This window comes from Heteronotia binoei, chromosome 15 (genome assembly GCF_032191835.1).
Source record: "Heteronotia binoei isolate CCM8104 ecotype False Entrance Well chromosome 15, APGP_CSIRO_Hbin_v1, whole genome shotgun sequence".
In the NCBI taxonomy this organism is placed as follows: domain Eukaryota; kingdom Metazoa; phylum Chordata; class Lepidosauria; order Squamata; family Gekkonidae; genus Heteronotia; species Heteronotia binoei.
In genome coordinates, this window is record NC_083237.1 from 64,770,944 (window position 1) to 64,790,338 (window position 19,395).

Below are 19,395 nucleotides of genomic sequence, written 5' to 3' on the forward strand. Positions count from 1 at the left end.
ATAGGGAATAACAGAGTTCCCAGCAGACATTTCCCTCTAGGGTTGCCAAGTCCAATTTAAGAAATATCTGGGGACTTTGGGGGTGGAGCCAGGAGACATTGGGGGCGAAGCCAAGAGCAAGGGTGTGGCAAGCATAATTGAACTTCAAGGGAGTTCTGGCCATCACATTTCAAGGGACGGCAACCTTTTCAATTCCTTCCTTCCATAGGAAATAATGAAGGATAGGGGCACCTTCTTTTGGGGCTCATAGAATTGGACCCCCTGGTCCAATATTTTTGAAACTTTGGAGGTATTTTGGGGAGAGGCACTAGATGCTGTACTGAAATTTTGGTGCCTCTACCTCAAAAAACAGCCCCCCCCCACAGAGCCCCAGATACCCACGGCTCAATTCCCCATCATTCCTTTTGGAAATCGTTCATGGAGGTGCATGATGGCTGTGGGGGTGGGGCTTCTCCCGCCGGCCAGCTGGCTGGGGGAGGGGGAAAGCCTGTAAAACCGGGTGATCCCCCTCTGGGACCTGGGGATTGGGAAGCCTATTTCCCTCCCCCCCCCCCCCCCGCTTTCTGATGACCCTGAAGCGGGGGGAGGGCCTCCAAACCGGGGGATCCCTGCCTCCACCTGGGGATTGGCAACCCTAGTGGAAGGAGGCAGAGGAGTGGGAAGGTAAGGAAGCCCTGTGGAATGGGCCGAGGAGGGGGGGGATGGATGGAGCTGCTGGCTGCAAAGCGCTGGTGTGGGGGGAGATGGAAAACCCCCTGCTTGCACACAAAGTGTAGTCCCTTCTTGACTCCAAAGTTTGAGGGTTGGCTGCCTTGACTAGGCCACTTTCAGAGCCTCCAGCTTTTGCCCCTACCCCAGAAAGCCTCTGAGAAGCGGCAAGCCCCGCGGTGAAGGGGAAAGGGTGCCCCCTGGCTTTTTAAAAAGCCCCATGGCTTTTAAAATCCTCGCTATGGCCCCGGGGTGGAGCCAGGAGCAAGGTTGTGACAAGCATAATTGAACTGCAAAAGGAGTTCTGGCTATCACATTTAAAGGGGCAGCACACCTTTTAAATGCCTTCCCTCCACTAGAAATAAGGTAGGGGCACCTTCTTTTGGGGCTCATAGAACTGAACCCCCGTGGTCCAGTCTTTTTGAAACTTAAAGGGGTGGGTTTGAGGAGACGCACCAGATGCCATGCTGCAAATTTGGTGCCTCTACCACAAAAAACAGTCCCTCCCAGAACCCCAGATCAATTCTCCATTATACCCTATGAAATTGGTCTCCATAGGGAATAACGGAGTGCCCAGCAGACATTCCCCACCTCCCACCCCCTGCTTTCTGAAGCGGGTAGAAGGTCGGGGGGGTAGCAGAATGTATGGGGCCAACTCTGCTTCCCATAACCTTTAGATAGGATTTTTCTCATTAACTTGGCTCTCTTTGTGTTGCGGAGACCTTCCCAGGCTGGGGATTTGAGATGGGAGGGGGGGGGACTGCGTGTTCTGACAGTAGCCGCCGCACTTGTGCCGATGCCAGAGAGAGGGTATCAATCTTGCCATGCTGAGCATATAACTGGGGAACACCTCGGAGCCTCTGATGGAGCACAGAGCCCCTTCTGTTTCAAGCGTGGGGCTCCCTCACGCCAGGCCAGGGCCTCGGGTCCATTCATAAGGCCTTTGTGGGCCTGTCTGCTTCTGGCTCCAGAGGGATGGGATGGGATGGCAGACTGAACAACAGCAGCGGTTTCATGAAGGGGGAGGCTAGCGAGTGCCTGGCGGGAGCTGGGAGCGCAGCTGTGGGCCAGAGACGAGGCCGGCAAAGAAGCTGATGAACTCCTGGACAACGGCTTGACTCCTGGCCAGGCGTAGTTGTGCTGTTGTTCTAGAGTCTCTTCTCAGTTCAAGGCAGGCTGGTGAGGCTTGGCAGACGTGGCCAGTGGGCAATGCAAGTTTGTACTGTGAAACACATCTGAGACTCCTGTATGAACATAGGAACGTATGAAGCTGCCTTCTACTGAGTCAGAGCTTGGGTCCATCAAAATCAGTCTTGTCTACTCAGACTGGCAGCGGCTCTCCAGGGTCTCAAGCTGAGGTTTTTCCCACCTACTTGCCTGGACCCTTTTTAGTTGGAGATGCCGGGGATTGAACCTGGGACCTTCTGCTTACCAAGCAGATGCTCTACCACTGAGCCACCATCCCTCCCCTGCTCTCCAGGGTCTCAGGCTGAGGTTTTTCACACCTACTTGCCTGGACCTTTTTTAGTGGAGATGCCAAGGATTGAACCTGGGACCTTCTGCTTCCCAAGCAGATGCTCTACCACTGAGCCACCGTCCCTCCCCTGCTCTCAAGGGTCTCAAGCTGAGGTTTTTCACACCTACTTGCCTGGACCCTTTTTAGTTGGAGATGCCTGGGATTAAACCTGGGACCTCCTGCTTACCAAGCAGATGCTCTACCACTGAGCCACCGTCCCTTCGCTGACTGGCAGTGGCTCTCCAGGGTCTCAAGCTGAGGTTTTTCACACCTACTTGCCTGGACCCTTTTTAGTTGGAGATGCCGGGGATTGAACCTGGGACCTCCTGCTTACCAAGCAGATGCTCTTCCACTGAGCCACCATCCCTCCCCTGTTCTCCAGGGTCTCAAACTGAGGTTTTTCACACCTGCTTGCCTGGACCCTTTTTAGTTGGAGATGCCGGGGATTGAACCTGGGACCTTCTGCTTACCCAGCAGATGCTCTACCACTGAGCCACCAACCCTCCCCGACGGTGCAGTGTGAAAGAAGCTAGGGTTGCCAATCTCCAGATGGTGTAACAAATAAACGTCTATACAGTGTTAAATAGTATGTCAATTCTGAAAAAGCACCGTAGTAATGGAATGTACATAAAAAGGTAATTACAGAAAACCTTGCTATTATTAATTATTCTTAAAGGATGCAGTACGTGCATATGCAACGTTGAACCATAAAATTTAGATTTTAAACATGCAGCAATATTCACGGCAACGGATGTCCCAGGTATATCTCCATTTTGACCCTTCATCAGGCCGTAATTCTATGGTAAAGCCTGGAGCACGAAAAAGGAGACTGAATAAAGTTGGATGCATATGAATGCTTCACTCCAGTTCAACCAGCACCTTACCCATCTATGTTTTGGAGCTGCAACAGAGGAGCTCCTGTTATTTCTCTTGCCATTCCATTGTTGTTGTTCAGTCGCACAGTTGAGTCCGACTCTTTGCGACCCCACGGACCAAGTCACGCCAGGCCCTCCTGTCTTCTACCATCCTCCGAAGTCTGCTCAAATTCATGTTTGTTACATCAGTAACACTGTCCAACCATCTCATCTTTTGCTGTCCCCTTCTTCTCTTGCCTTCTGTCTTTCCCAGCATCAGGGTCTTCTCCAGGGAGTGCTCCCTTCTCATTTGGTGGCCAAAGTATTTAAGCTTCAGCTTCAGCATCTGACCTTCCAGGGAACAATCTGGGTTGATTTTCCTTAGGGCTGACTGATTCGATCTTCCTTGCTGTTCTCTGGAAATCTGCATTCAGTTGGGTGAATTTTTCCTTTTCACCTTTGCCTTTCGCTTTCCTTCTTTCCTCAGCTATTTGTAAAGCCTCATCAAATGCTTTCTTGCATTTCGTTTTTCTTTGGGATGGTGCTGATTGCTGCCTTCTGTACAATGTCACGAACCTCCATCCATAGTTCTTCAGGCACTCTGTCTATCAACTCTAGTCCCTTAAATCTATTCTTCACCTCCACTGTATATTCATAAGGGATGTGATCACGGTCAAACCTGAATGGCCTAATGGCTTCCCCAGTTTTCTTCAGTTTAAGCCTGAATTTTGCAATGAGTAGCTCATGATCTGAGCCGCAGTCAGCTCCAGGTCTTGTTTTTGCTGACTGTAAGGAGCTTCTCCATCTTTGATTGCAGAGTATATAATCAATCTGATTTCTGTGTCGCTCATCTGGTGATGTCCATGTGTAGAGTCGCCTTTTAGGCTGTTGGAAGAGGGTGTTGGCTATGACCAGCTTGTTCTCTTGACAAAACTCTATTAGCCTTTGCCCGGCTTCATTTTGTTCTCCAAGGCCAAACTTGTCCGTTGTTCCGATTACCTTTTGACTTCCTACTTTGGCATTCCAGTCTCTTATAATGAGGACATCTTTTTTTTTAATGTTAATTCTAGAAGGTGTTGTAGATCTTCATAGAACTGGTCCACTTCAGCCTCTTCTGCATCAGTGGTTAGGGCATAGACTTGGATTACTGTGATATTGAATGGTTTGCCTTGGATACGGACTGAGATCATTCTGTCATTTTTGAGACTGTATCCCATTACTGCCTTCCTCACTATCTTGTTAGCTATAAAAGCCACACCATTTCTTCTACGGGACTCTTGCCCATAGTAGTAGATGTAGTGATCCTCTGAGTTAAATTTGCCCATTCCTGTCCTTTTTAGTTCACTGATTCCCAAGATGTCAATGTTCAATCTTGCCATCTCTTGTTTGACTACATCCAGCTTACCTTGATTCATAGATCTTACATTCCATGTTCCGATGCAGTATTGTTCTTTGCAGCATTGGACTGTTCTTTCACCATCAGACACATCCACAGCTGAGCGTCCTTTTGGCTTTGGCCCAGCTACTTCACTCTTTCTGGGGTTACTTGGACATGCCCTCTGCTCTTCCTCAGTGGCATATTGAGTACCTTCTGACCTGAAGGAATGCCATTCCATTACTACAGTACTTTTTCAGAATTTACATAGCATCCGGGTGGTGGCTGAAGTTCCCCTGGGATTACAATGGATCTCCAGGCAACAGAGATCTGTTTCTTGTAGGGTTGTCAACTCTAGATTGGGAAATACCTGGAGATGTCAGAGGTGGAGCCTGCGGCAGCGAGGTAGAGCCTAGCAACCCTGAGAACTGCAGTCTGGAGATGGATCCAAGCGGGCAGCTGTGTTGGTCTGAAGCAGTTGAACAAAGCAGGCGTCAAGTTTCACCTTTAAGACCAACCCATTTTTATTTAGAACGTCAGCTTTCGTGTGCTCTTAAGCACGCTTCATCAGATGAGGAATCCAGCACAGTGAGCAAAGCCATACATAGCTGAGCAGAGCCATATTAGCTGGTAGGCAGTGGCCCAGAATGCAACATGGTACAGGTTTAAGAACCAATGACAGCGAAGTAAAATTCTCTGGTAGGCAGTGGTTTCGAATGTAAAATGGTACAATGACAGAATAGTAAAATTAACACATTGGGCAAACGTTTGATCTGAGTAGCATGAGCACGCGAAAGCAACAAAACCGTAATATGTCAAAATGTGAGCGTGTCTGTCAATGACTCTTAAGAGCACACGAAAGCTTACATTCTGAATAAAACTAAGTTGTTCTTAAAGGTGCAATCGACTCCTATTTTGTAATGAAGGAAGTCTTGGATGGAAACTAAAACTTTATCTGTGTGTGGGGGAGGGAAACAGGCTCAGTGAAAAGAATTATTCAGGTGGGAGCTGCATTGGTCTGTAGCAGCAGAACCAAATTTGAATTGAGTGTCACCTTTAAGAGCAACATTCTGGGTCTAAACTTTTGGGTGCACACACAGGAACAACATTTTGTTGATCATAGAATCATAGCGTTGGAAGGAACCTCCAGGGGCATCTAGTCCAACCCCCTGCACAATGCAGGAAACTCACAAACTATCACTATCTGATGAAGCGTGCTTAAGAGCACTCGAAAGCTGACGTTCTAAATAAAAATTGGTTGGTTTAGTCTGGAGATGAGCTGTCGTACCTGGGGATCCTACGGTCCCACCAGGGCCTGGCATCCCTGAGGCCAATACTGCTTGCAACCTCCACATTGAAGGCAGTTAAAAATTGGGGGGGGGGGGGGGTGTCACCCTTAGACCTGGATTCCGGTCTCTCCATTTTCACAATGAATAGTAGTGAGGAAGGATTGCTTTGGACCCTCCTGGGTACAAACAAAGACTCTGATGCTCTGTCATTCTGAGAGGAGAAGGGACGTGTCCCTGTTTTTTGTGACAACTGGCACCCCTGGCAAAAAGCCTCCGTGGGTGGACAAAGGCCTCGGACACGTAGCCCGTGTGAGGGCAGTCCCCTCATGAACATCCAGGGCTTCTGCCTCAAGTTCTTTTGTTGCTTTGCCAAGGCACTGGGCACTTGGCATGGCTGATGAGAGGCGGCAGGAGCTGGCAGACAGCCCTCCTCCCCTCCTCCATCTCTAGCCCATCAAGGCACACACGGGGCGGGCTCACCCGTCTGAATAAAACCCTGTGCAGCACAGAGGGAAAGATCTGTCTGAGTCCACAGAGCCCAGAGGAGAAACCTGACCATGGAGGGACAGAAGCTGTCATCCTACGGAAGACGCTTTGGCCCGTCAACTGGCTCTGTCCACCAGGCCTTGAGGTTCTCTCCTGGCCGCAGATATGTGCCTTCCAACCCCACCGCCCGCTTCTCTGTCACCAAGCTGAAGACAGCCAGCCTCAGCTTCCGTGCTGGCCCCAAATACTCCCCAGACAAGGTGGATTTCTCCTTGGCGGACGCCCTCAACACAGAGTTCAAGGAGACCCGCACCAACGAGAAGGTGGAGATGATGGAGCTGAATGACCGCTTTGCCAGCTATATCGAGAAGGTCCGCTTCCTGGAGCAACAGAACAAAGTCCTGGTGGCCGAGCTCAACCAAGTCCGGGATAAGGAGCCCACCAAGCTGGGGGACATCTACCAGGAGGAGCTGAGGGAACTGCGCCGCCAAGTCGACCAGCTCTCCAGTTCCAAGGCCAGGCTGGAGATCGAGAGGGACAATCTCTTGGAGGACCTCAGCCAACTCCGGCAAAAGTAAGAGAACTCTGCAAATCTCCTTCCAGCCCCCTGGGGGTGGGTGGGGGGTAGATATCAGCAGGGGAGCAGCATGGGGAGGCCAGGGGGAATTTAGGATGTGAACTGCTCCCCCCCCTTAAAAAAAATCAAGCAGAAACTCAGATCTTTATGATTAGGTTTGCCAGATTTGGGCTTGAAAATACCTGGAGATTTTTTTTTTTGGGGGGGGGGGGGGTTGGACTGAGTCTGAGGTGGACAGGGGGACTTGGGAAGGAGAAGCAGGGCACAAGGCCATACAGTCCACCTTCCAAAGCAGCCATTTTCTCCAGGGGATCTGATCTCAGTTTCCCTGAACATAGCAGGGAAACTCCAGGCTCACCTGGAGGTTGGCAGCCTTAACTGATTACCTGGTTCAAAGTTAAGAACAAAATTTCCCGAAAGTACAATTGGCTAGAGAGGTTGAGTGGGATGGATTTTTGCCTCCCGCTTGCAGCTTGGCTTGCTCACTTGACCCATTTAGAACAGGCTGACTGAAGATGTTTTATTGCCCCAAGCAAGAAAACAGACTACTAAGATAGGAAGAGGAAACCATATCAACAGGGCTTCTTTTGTAGAAAAAGCCCAGCAGGGACTCATATGCACATTAGGCCACACCCCCTGACATCACCATTGTTTCACATAGGGCTTTTTTGTAAAAAAAAAAAAAAAAGACCCAGCAGAAATCATTTGCATATTAGGCCACACCCCCTTACACCAAGCCAGCCAGAACGGCATTCCTGTCCGTTCCTGCTCAAAAAAAATCCCTTCATATTAGATTTGTGGAGTCAAAATAGCCAGGAGACTCTGAACCCTTCAAGACTCACAACTAGAGTTGCCAACTTCCAGGTGGGACCTGGAGATCTCTCAGAATTATGACCGATCTCCACAAAACAGAGCTCAGTTGCTCTGTTGGCTGAGGGGATCAGTGGGGGCAGCCCTGGATTAACAGTAAAAGAAGCAGGGGCTTCACTTTGGGCATGGAGGGAAGGGGGGGCACTCCAGAGCTTTCCCCCCTAGCGGTCATGCCCTTAACTCTTTCACTGCCGCACTCAACTTTAGTCGAATTGTTTCTAAATTGTCCTTATCTGCCGTGTTTGACTAGTCTGCATTGTTAAAAAACGGTTTTCTTTGGCATGCTAAGTCACTCGGTTCTTGCTTAGACCCAGAATTAATATTTGTTGGTCTCAAAGGTGCCACTGGACTCAAATTTAGTTCTCACGTCTGTTTCTTAACTATTTTATTATCTATATAGTAATTTGCTGCTATCCGCCAGTCTTATCAAATACGTGAATTCAATCTTAGCTATATTCGTTGCTGGGTTATTTATGCATCTTGACTCTAACTAGCCCTTCCTGGCAACTAACCCTTCCCAGTTCCACCCTCTCTCTGCCTATACATAATGGTTGAAAAAGTCTTGTTTCACTGTATCTGAAGAAGTGTGATTGCATGCAAAAGCTTGTGCCCAGAATCAAACTCTGTAGCATGCACGCTTTCTTGGTCTTAAAGATTGCACTGGACTCAGACTTTGTTCCTTGGCATGGTAAGCGACTAAAGTTTAAAAGCTTGGTTTGAACGTGTCATCAGAGATCACATTTGTTTCCAACTCATGACAGGAGAGATGTGTAAATGCAACTGGCTGGGTCTAGCTTACATTTAACTCACCTGCTGATTTGTGGAACAGACCCTTCAGCTCTTTATTTGAGTATTTATTTTACCTTTCCCCCCCTCTTCCTAAACAAGGTGTGTTTTAGTGCCAAAGGGCAGCACCAGTTGTCCTTAATCTGACCTTGAATGGGGGACACTGTTCCCTTCCCCATCTGTGCTTTCACATGACACTCAGGTGCCCAGCACATCAGTGGCAAACCTATCGTGCAAATCAATCCCGACTGATTCAAACACATCCCCAAATCACGTGTGAAGGCTCTTTTGGCAGACAGCCAGCCAGACGGACAGTGCCACATTTTCTCTGTCACATTTTCATCCTGCCTCCCCCCAGCAGAGCATCTGGTACCTCTTCTCAAAATACCTCTCAAGTTTCAAAAAGGTTGGACCAGGGGGTCCAATTCTATGAGCCCCAACAGAAGGTGCCCCTATCCATTATTTCCGAAAGGAGGGAAAGCATTTAAAAGGTGTGAGGTCCCTTCAAAAGTGATGGCCAGAACACCCTTCAGAGTTTGCTTGTGCTTGTCACAGCCTTGCTCCCAGCTCCACCCCCAAAGTCCCCAGATATTTCTTGAGTCAAACCTAGCAACCCTAATTCAGTCAAGCGTAGCAAATGCATTCCAGATAAATCTCATCCAAATCTGAAAGAGTTATGTTCTGCTGTGTGCAGGGCCGGCTCACCCACTAGGCAAACTAGCCGGGTGGGTGATCCGAATTCGGCCTCCCCACCTTGGCAAATGCCTACTTTGCCCGCTCCCCAGCCTCCTCCTCCCTTCCCCACCCCAGGTCTATTACAATGCCCAGCAGCGTGACTGAGCGTTGTTCCCAGGCTATCTAAAGGTGCCTCCCCACTGCTTACCTGCCCAGGTGCTGAGTGAGTGCTCAGCGTGGTTTTACCCGCTGATCAGCTGATTGGCAGAGGGGAGCCCGCCTTTAGATAGCCCAGGAGCTGTGCTCAATCGCCCTTCCAGGCACTGAAATAGACCTGAGGTGGGGAAGGGAGGGAGGAGGAGGCGTGGGGGGACGGGGTGCTGTGGAGGGGGGCGGCAGGCCACCAGTCTGCCGGTGCTGACTGTGTGACATGATGCACGTCCTAGGGACAGTGGCTCAGTGGTAGAGCATCTGCTTGGGAAGCAGAAGGTCCCAGGTTCAATCCCCGGCATCTCCCACTAAAAAGGGTCCAGCCAAACAGGTGTGAAAAACCTCAGCTGGAGACCCTGGAGAGCCACTGCCAGTCTGAGAAGACAATACTGACTTTGATGGACCAAAAGTCTGATTCGGTATAAGGCAGCTTCATATATGTTCATATATGGGAGAGGGCCACTTAACTGGTCATCTGTGGGCCATGTGTGTCTAACGCCAACATCTGGGGACAGATGGGCTTGCAAAGACTGATGGGGGCTCATCACGTGAACCCCATCACAAGTGGGGAGCTCAACTAGGCCCATTTTCCCTTTGTTTCCCCTTTAGCTGACTCTCAAATGCCGTGGGAGGTGATGGCTGTGTTCGGTGCTCACTGGGCGACTTTGGGGGAGGTGTTTGTGGAGCATGCGGACGGTCTGGCCTGGCCTCACTTGTGGATGGCCCTGCTTCATTCCTCAGTTAGGAGATCCAAGACCAGCATCTGCCCTTCAAATACGCTTCAGGGATATCCTGAGAGTCCCCGAAAGACAGCCTGGCTTCATCATAAAAATGTGGAAGGTCTTAGGTCAGCAGATGGCATTCTCTCTCCAAGGCTGTAGAATAATAGTGGATAGGAAGTGATAAAAGTGGCCGCTTTTCTGTCACTCTCTCATGACTAGGAGGTCATAGGATGACCTATTCTAAAAGTTACAGAATAATCACAAAAAGAGTTTTATTTATGAGGCGGGGAGAGTCATGCAGCATGCCACACTTATTCCCCCTCTCCTCTGGCCATGGGCTGAGGATGGCTGACATCCAGGGCTGCCAACAAGCATGGAGATGAATGTCTAGTGGAGGTTTAATATTTGGACGTGGGCAGCTGAAGGTAAATAATACCCCCTGGATCCTCTATTAAAGGGACAGGATTTTTCCCCCCCTCTCCTGGTAGCTGACAACTCTACGGACACCTTGGAATGTTCACATCTAACATCTGAAGGGAAAGATGTCTTAGGGATGGGCATTAGCCAGGAAAATGAGATTTGGCTCGTGGTTCGTGGCATGCCCACTTCAAAAACAGTGAACCATCACAAACTTCTGGGGCCAGATGAACTGGTTTTGTTCATGAGGTCCAGGAGCATATAGAAGAAGAAGAAGAATTGCAGATTTATACCCCGCCCTTCTCTCTGAATCAGAGACTCAGAGCGGCTTACAATCTCCCATATCTTCTCCCCCCACAACAGACACCCTGTGAGGTGGGTGGGGCTGAGAGGAATCTTACAGAAGTTGCTCTTTCAAGGACAACCTCTGCCAGAGCTATGGCTGACCCAAGACCATTCCAACAGGTGCATGTGGAGGAGTGGGGAATCAAACCCGGTTCTCCCGGATAAGAGTCCACACACTTAACCACTACACCAGAACAGATGCTGTGCAAGAGAGAGACACCAAACTCACATCGTTTCTCTGGCTTGCTATTCCTCTACCCTCCCTCCATCCTGCCCTCCAGTTTAAGGGGGATTTGATTTACGAGGTCCAAGTTATGGCCCCCCAAAGAAGGCACTTTGGGGAAATGACCTCGACAGCGTTTGGGGAGCAGAAGGACCTCAGGAGGGCACACCCTCCGAAGCAGCCCTTTTCTCTAGAGGAAGTGATCTCTATAGACTGGAGATCAGTAGTATCAGCAGGAGATCTCTAGATCCCACCTGGAGATTGGCAACGCTATGCTGTACCAGATGCTCCAGAGAGACATTTACAGCAGGATACCTGCAGGCAGGCTTAGCATGTGGGAGGGGGGGCTGTCTTGCAGTAAATCTCAGGGACCTTCAGGGGTAACTGCTAAATGGGCAAAAGCATCCTTTGTCAGGGTCTCTGCTCCTCTGCCAGCCCCAGGGGAGAAGGCTGCCAACCCTTTGGAAGCCCCTGGGAGGTAGAGTTTTGTTTCCCCACTTATGTTACTCTGGGAGGAGCCATTGACAAAGACGGTGCTCTATTAATCGTGAGCAGGCCTTGAATTCAGCAGGAGCTCACAGGAGCAAAGCTCTTGAACCTTTCCGACAGCCCCCCTTCTCCTCCCTACCTTGTCCATTGAATAGTAGGTGCGGCTGCATAACAATATCTGGCCTTACCATGCCCCCAGTAGCCCTCATTAACCCCTGGAGAAGCCAGCACCACCCTTTCTCCACTTCATAAGTGATTTTGGGCAGTGGGTGGCTTGCTGGCCTTTTGACTGTGGGGGGGGGGGGCAGCCAAGGAGATCCCCAGGTGAGCACATGGGTTTTTTGGCCACTGTGTGACACAGAGTGTTGGACCATTGGCCTGATCCAACATGGCTTCTCTTACGTTCTTATGAGTGAAGCCTGCTTGCTCTGGTTGGCTCTGCAGCCAACCCAAGCAGGCCTCGCTCACTCAGGGCTCTCCTTTCTTGCGTCTGGTTGCTTTTGGCTGGTGGGGGGGGGCAACATATGCTAATGAGTTATGCTAATGAGCTCCACCACCTGTTTTTCTACAAAACGACCTCTGATCACGAGGAAGATAATGATCCTTCGCCCAGCATACAGAGGCCGAAAGGGTGAGCGACTGGGGAGGCCGAGTGTGCCAGCGCATAAACAGCAGGGGATTAGCCAAGCCCTGCACAGCTCCCTTCTCTGCTGCATGCTGAAGAGAAGAACCAATAAGTCAACAAGGCTTTCCACCCCCCACCCCTTTCCCCTCTTTCTCTCTCTTGTTTAAGGTTACAAGACGAGGTTAATCTGCGCCTGGAAGCCGAAAACAATTTGTCATCCTACAGACAGGTGAGGCGGTGAGACAGTCATGAATCCAGCTGTGGGATAAGATGGGGGGAGGCAGGACAGCCTGCAAATGGGCACCACGTTTCGGGTGGGGACAATTCCTGCTGTTTCATTCCTGGTCTCTTTATGGGGGCTTTACGTGAGTGTCAGGCTGAGTACTTGCACATGTCAGAGCCGCCCAGCACATACGTAACTTCTCGGGACGGTTGCCAGCCTCCAGGCGAGCATGGAGTTCTCCCAGGATTACACCTGACCTCCATCATAGGGTTCGAAGGGACCTCCAGGGTCATCTAGTCCAACCCTCTGCACAATGCCATAGAATCCACCCTTCAAAGCAGCCCTTTTCTCCAGTGGATTTGATCCTTGTCATCTGGAGATCAGTTACAATTCCAAGAAATTTCCAGTCCCCATCCGGATGCCAGCAACCCGAGATTTGAACCAGTGCCTTAACCTCAGTGGCTAAGTAAATCTCTGGGTCATGTAAATCCTTCATGAGGTAACAGTCGGCAATATGGCCTTAAAAGAAGGATGCATTCTTATAAACCCTAATGCACGCTGTGAAAAACTGGAGAGGAAAAAGGGCTCTGGTGTGAAGGTTATAATAAGGCTGTAATGCCATCTAGAGGGGAAAAAACTTGGACTAGAGACCTTCAGGCATGTCAGATACTTAATTCGATGCAGCTCATTAGTTCCCGAGAAGAGAAGGAAGGAAGGAAGGAAGAAAGAAAGAAAGAAAGAAAGAAAGAAAGAAAGAAAGAAAGAAAGAAAGAAAGAGAGAGAGAGAAAGAAAGAGAGAGAGAAAGAAAGAAAGAAAGAAAGAGATAGAAAGAAAGAGAGAGAGAGAGAAAGAAAGAAAGAGAGAAAGAGAGAGAAAGAAAGAAAGAAAGCTTCAGCATCAGTTTTCCTGACAGACTGTCCCTTGTGATGTAGACTGTAGACCTGGGTTGCTCATGAAGAGTAGCTATCAAGGCAGCAGGATCTGCTCCCATAGAGGCAGCCTGCAGAACGGATCATCTTGCAAATCCTTACGAAAATGTGCTATGCAGAGTTACAGTCTTCTCAGCCCTTTGACTTCCATGGGTTTAGAGGGGTGTAGATGTGATTAGGACAATCCTGTTAATCCCTCTTTCACACAGGGGTCATTTTGTAGAAAAAAAGGTGCAGGAGCTCAGTAGCATATCTCATTTGCATATGCCCCGGGATCTGTGTGCAGCGGGGAGAGAACTCCCCACAGCATGCAGACCCTGGCTGGAGGTTCAGGAGCTGCACTGCTGTGCGCTCCTGCTGAATTCAAGCCCTGCTTTCACAAATAACTGCCAAGTGAATTACTAAGATCCCTGCAGCCATAGAAAAAAACTCTAAAGACATCCAGTGCGCAATTTTTTCCTGAAGAAATCAGTGTTTCCAAAAATGAGTATTAATTTGTTTACTTGATTTATATTCCACCTTTCTACCCAAAGTGGCTTATATCATTCTCCTCGTCTCCATTTTATTGCCACAACAACTCTGTGAGGTCAGACAGGCTGCAAGGGTGTGACTGGGTCCAGGTCACCCAGCAGGATTTGAACCTGGGTCTCCTGGATCCTTGCCTGGCAGTTTTCACCACTAGACCGCGCTGGCTCTCCGTACGCTGAAGTGCTAGATTCTGCTGCAGGGTTTTGCCTGGAAACTCATATTGCATGCAGATGTGTATGTTCTCGGTCTATAGCAAATGGCCCTTGTGATGCTGTAGTGTATAGGACTATGAAACATATGAACATATGAAGCTGCCTTATACTGAATCAGACTCTGGGTCCATCAACGTCAGTATTGTCTTCTCAGCGGCTCTCCAGGGTCTCCAGCTGAGGTTTTTCACACCTATTTGCCTGGGCCCTTTTTTGGAGATGCCAGGGATTGAACCTGGGACCTTCTGCTTCCCAAGCAGATGCTCTACCACTGAGCCACCGTCCCTCCCCAAATGCTGATTAATTTTTATTTTTATTATAGTGGTGTTTGTGAATTGTGAGTCAGCCAGTATTGGTAAGCAATTTTTCTTCAGTCTCTACCTGGGGACACAGATCCATCTTCTTCATGGCCTCCCCGTCAGAAGTCTTGTGAGAAGAAAAAAGTCTCTTGATGCAGAGTGATTCTGCTGCATCTCACACAAGAAAAGCCAGTCTCTAAAAATACCTTTGATGTTTGAGGCATAGCAAGGCACGAATGAACCTGAATAACAAAAGGTTCAAGCATGGCCACCTTCAAGAGGGGTTTAGATAAAAATATGGAGCAGAGGTCCATCAGTGGCTATTAGCCACAGTGTGTATATATATATATATATATAAAAAAAAAATTTTGCCACTCTGTGACACAGAGTGTTGGGCTGGAGGGGCCATTGGCCTGATCCAACAGGGCTTCTCTGATGTTCTTCTGTGACACAGAGTGTTGGACTGAATGGGCCACTGGCCTGATCCAACATGGCTTCTCTTATGTTCTTCTGTGACACAGAGTGTTGGACTGGAGGGGCCATTGGCCTGATCCAACAGGGCTTCTCTGATGTTCTTCTGTGACAGAGTGTTGGACTGGATGGGCCACTGGCCTGATCCAACAGGGCTTCTCTGATGTTCTTCTGTGACACAGAGTGTTGGACTGGAGGGGCCACTGGCCTGATCCAACATGGCTTCTCTTATGTTCTTCTGTGACACAGAGTGTTGGACTGGATGGGCCATTGGCCTGATCTAACATGGCTTCTCTTATGTTCTTAAGAAGGGAAGGAACTGATTTAGCATCTTAGTAACAAAATTAGCCAAAATGCTTATTACGCTTTCACAACTGAGTTTAAAGTTAAAAATAAATGATAAGGGTTTTTTTTTTCTTTCCCCATGCAGGAGTAAATGGTAGCTTGGTTTGGAAGATGCAGGTTGGTTGGTTGGTTCACTTAAGAGAGGCCCTACGCTACTAAATTGATGAGAACCGCTAAGCTGGTGAAGTTATATAGTATTTCCCACTAATTCTATTCCACCAGTTCCACCAATTCTATTCTGTGGGAAGTGCTTTGTTGAAATCCCTGCTGGCAATCCCAGACTTCCAGGCAGACTGAACTCCAGCTCCTTTTGCTTTTCAGAACTGAGAGATGGAGTTGGCAGGAAAGGGACCTGCCCTTTGAACATCAGCTGTCTGATGTCGCATTGGACATGCAGTCGGAAACAGCAGGGGAGCTGGATCTAAGGGGGATGAGAGTGGTGCACGCAGACCCCATAAGCTACCATTTCCCAGTCAGCATCTGACCCCCACCCCCAACCCAGGACAGCAAGAGACAGAGAGAACTCAGAACTTGGGAGTCCTTTTGCCCTTTCATCCCCTGGTTTCTCTGTCCTGCAGGACGTGGATGAAGCTGCGCTGGCCCGCATAGACCTGGAGCGGAAAATTGAATCCCTGCAAGAGGAGATCAGCTTTTTAAAGAAAGTGCATGAAGAGGTACACCACTCAGCGTGACACTGGGGGGGGGGGCAATCCTCTCGCCGGAAGCTTTCTGCAGGACAGCGATCGGGTTTCGTCAGAAAGCCCAGGTGCTTTCCGGTGGGGAAATCATAGGCCAGGGATCCCCAGCACAGCTGAACCTGTGAGCACTTGGGGACTTTTAAGGAAGGAAGGAAAGAAGGCAGCCTGTCTGGGGTTTGGGGTCAGTGGTGGGTGGATGCTTCAGAGTGGTGTCTACTCATGAGTCGCATGCTCTGCTGGGAGGGGGGTTCAGCAACACCCGTAGCCCTCTCCGGCCTAGGGTTGCCAAGTCCAATGCAAGAAATATCTGGGGACTTTGGGGGTGGAGCCAGGAGACTTTGGGGGTGGAGCCAGGAGAAAATTAGGGGTGGAGCCAAGATCAAGGCTGTGACAAGCATCATTGATCTCCAAAGGGAGTTCTGGCCATCACATTTAAAAGGATGGCACACCTTTTCAATTCCTTCCTTCCCTAGGAAATAATGAAGGATAGGGGCACCTTCTTTTGGGGCTCATAGAATTGGTCCAATCTTTTTGAAACTTGGGGGGTATTTTGAGGAGAGGCACTAGATGCTATATTGAAAATTTGGTGCCTCTACCCCAAAAAACAGCCCCCCCCCAGAGCCCCAGATCAATTCTCCATGATTTTCTATGGGAATAAGTCTCCATAGGGATTCATGAGTACCCAGCAGACATTTCCCTCCCCTCCCCCCGCTTTCTGATGACCCTGAAGCGGGGGGAGGGTCTCCAAACCGGGGGATCCCCTGCCCCCACCTGGGGATTGGCAACCCTACTCCGGCCTGTCCCTTGCTTAGCCTGTACCATGCTTAGCCTCTCTGTGATTCTCTCGGGGTGAGCTCCAGACTCTTCCTCCCTGGCAGGCAATCAGCACTCTGTTTAAATCCCCCACCCCACCCCACTCCCTCTGCCCTTGCCACCATCCAATCCCTGTAGGGTGAGAGGGTCAGTCATCTCAGCTGCTACAGGTGCTCTACTCTCAGGGAATCCAGATGGGCAGGCCCAGCAGGTGGAAGTCGCTGCGGGATAGCTGATGTCTCCTGCATCGTCCCCATCGTCCTGGTTCGTGCCATTGGGGCTCCTCCCCGGGAGGTCTGGGAGGAGGGGTGGGCGCTCCGAGCCCAGACACAGCCCCACCACAAAATGGCAGCTGGGCCAATCACAAAAAAAGCAGGAGGTTCCTAGCCAAGCATCCAGCTATCATGGCAGCAGGTGTTTCCAGGCGGGCACAAAGGAGATGCTTCCTCGGTTCGTTTGAAGCACTTCCTGTTCCAGGGTGGAAAGCCAGGATCAGAAAGGGGGGAGGGCACGTTCCTTGTGGAATCACAGGAAGGGACTGCTGAGCCCAAAAGGTCTCTGTCAATGACTCAGCCAGAATCACAGATTTTGAGACATGTAATTACAGCTGGTCTTCAGAATAGAGAGATTGGTTCCCCTGGAGAAAATGGCTGCTTTGGAGGGCGGATTCTGTGGCATTATAGTCCACTGAGCTCCTTCCCCTCCCTCCACTCTCAAAAACTCCAGGATAGGACTATCAGTGGCTACTAGCCCTGGTGACTGAGAGGAACCTCCACGTTCAGAGGTACTAAGGCTCTGAATCCCAAAGCCAGGAGGCAACATCAGAGTAAGACTTAGCCTCCATGCCCTGTTGTTGGATCTCCAGAGGTACTGGTTGGCTACTGAGTGAGACAGGAGGCTGGACTAGAGGAATCCTCCCTGGTCTGATCCAGCAGGGCTCTTCTGATGTTCTTCTCAGGGGAAGGCCTCGGCCTCTCTGCCCTGTTGTTGGCCCTCCAGAGGAACTGGTTGGCCACTGTGTGAGACAGGAAGCTGGACTAGATGGACCCTCAGTGGTCTGATCTAGCAGGGCTCTTCTGATGTTCTTCTCAGGGGACAGCCTCGGCCTCTCTGCCCTGTTGTTGGCCCTCCAGAGGAACTGCCTGGCCACTGTGTGAGACAGGAAGCTGGACTAGATGGACCCTCACTGGTCTGATCCAGCAGGACTCTTCTGATGTTCTTCTTAGGGGAAGGCCTTGGCCTTTCTGCCCTGTTGTTGGCCCTCCAGAGGAACTGGCTGGCCACTGTGTGAGACAGGATGCTGGATTAGATGGATGCTCACTGGTTTGATCCAGCAGGGCTCTTCCGATGTTCTTATGAAGGCCTCAGCTTCTGTGCCCTGTTGTTGGCCCTTCATAGGAACTGGTTGTCCACTGTGTGAGACAGGAGGTGGAACTAGATGGACCCTCACTAGTCTGATCCAGCAAAGTTCCTCTGATGTTCTTATGAAGGCCTCAACCCTGGTGTTGGCTCTCCAGAGGAACTGGTTGGCCACTGGGTGAGACAGGATGCTGGACTAGATGGACCCTCACTGGTCTGATCTAGCAGGGCTCTTCTGAGGTTCTTATGAAGGCCTCAGCTTCTGTGCCCTGTTGTTGGCCCTTCATAGGATCCAGCAGGGCTCCTCCTTAGGTTCTACTGTCAAAACACCACACCATCAGTTCTGTGTAAAAGTGAAGTGATGCAGGAAGGATTGATGGTGCTAGGGCAGAAGAGGCCTAATCCTTCCCAAAGGACCGTAAACTGGGGCTACAGGAGATGGAGCCAGCTTGAGGAACAGCCGAGCCCCATTTGCCCACAGCGTGGCTGAAGGAAGGCACGCTCTGCAGTCACTGCCAGCTCAGAGCAACAACCTTCCATCCTGGAAGGTATGCCAGTCTAAGCTAGTCTGGCTCTGGGAAGAAAAGACAACATCTGCTTGAGCATACCCACCTGATCCCCCAACAGATACCTGGCACAACTTAGCACAGGCCCAATGACATCAACACTTTCGAATGAATGGCCCTGTCAACAAGGAGGTATCTCCTCTTTCCATGAAGGCACCATGCGTCAGCCAGTGCCTTTCAGGGACCAGCTGCGCTACCTGCAGCCACTCAGCCTTTTGACCCTCGAGAGGATGTTTCAGTTTTGTCTCTCATTTCCCCTCCCAGGAGCTGCGGGAGCTGCTGGAACAGCTGCAGCAGCAGCAAGTCCACATTGAGATGGACGTGGCCAAGCCAGACCTGACGTCTGCCCTACGGGAGATCCGCCTCCAGTATGAGTCCATGGCTTCCAACAACATGCAGGAGACTGAGGAATGGTACAAATCCAAGGTAGATTGAAGCGCTTACGATCTCAATTGGAACTTCCAAAGTTCAGCCACATTGGGGGTGACTTCAGGAAGCCAGGCCAACTGGGTGGGTGCCACAGAGACTCTGGGGCAGCGCAGTGCTCCTCTCTACATCTATAGCTTGGCATGGCCCACAGTGGCATTTCATAGAACCATATAGCTGGAAGGGGCCCTCCCAGGGTCCTCTAGTCCAACCCCCAGCACAATGCAGGAAATTCACAAATACTTCCCCAAAGGTATTTAACAGAGAGTGATTAAATTGTGGAATTTGCTATCAAGAGGATCTGGCGATGGCCACCGAAATAGACAGTTTTCAAAGGGGAATAGACGGATTCATGGAGGAG

General features: G+C 50.1%; 1 protein-coding gene across 2 annotated transcripts in view; it reads left to right on the plus strand.

Moving 5' to 3' along the window:
- Nucleotides 1-19,395, plus strand: part of GFAP (glial fibrillary acidic protein) — a 32,151-nt gene that overhangs the window by 2,579 nt on the left and 10,177 nt on the right. For both annotated transcript variants that reach the window (XM_060256040.1, XM_060256041.1), the window contains exons 2-5: nt 6,193-6,802; nt 12,336-12,396; nt 15,751-15,846; nt 18,873-19,034. In XM_060256040.1, the coding sequence (XP_060112023.1) occupies nt 6,300-6,802; nt 12,336-12,396; nt 15,751-15,846; nt 18,873-19,034 (822 nt within the window). In that variant the 5' untranslated portion in view covers nt 6,193-6,299. The remainder of the gene's footprint in view (nt 1-6,192; nt 6,803-12,335; nt 12,397-15,750; nt 15,847-18,872; nt 19,035-19,395) is intronic.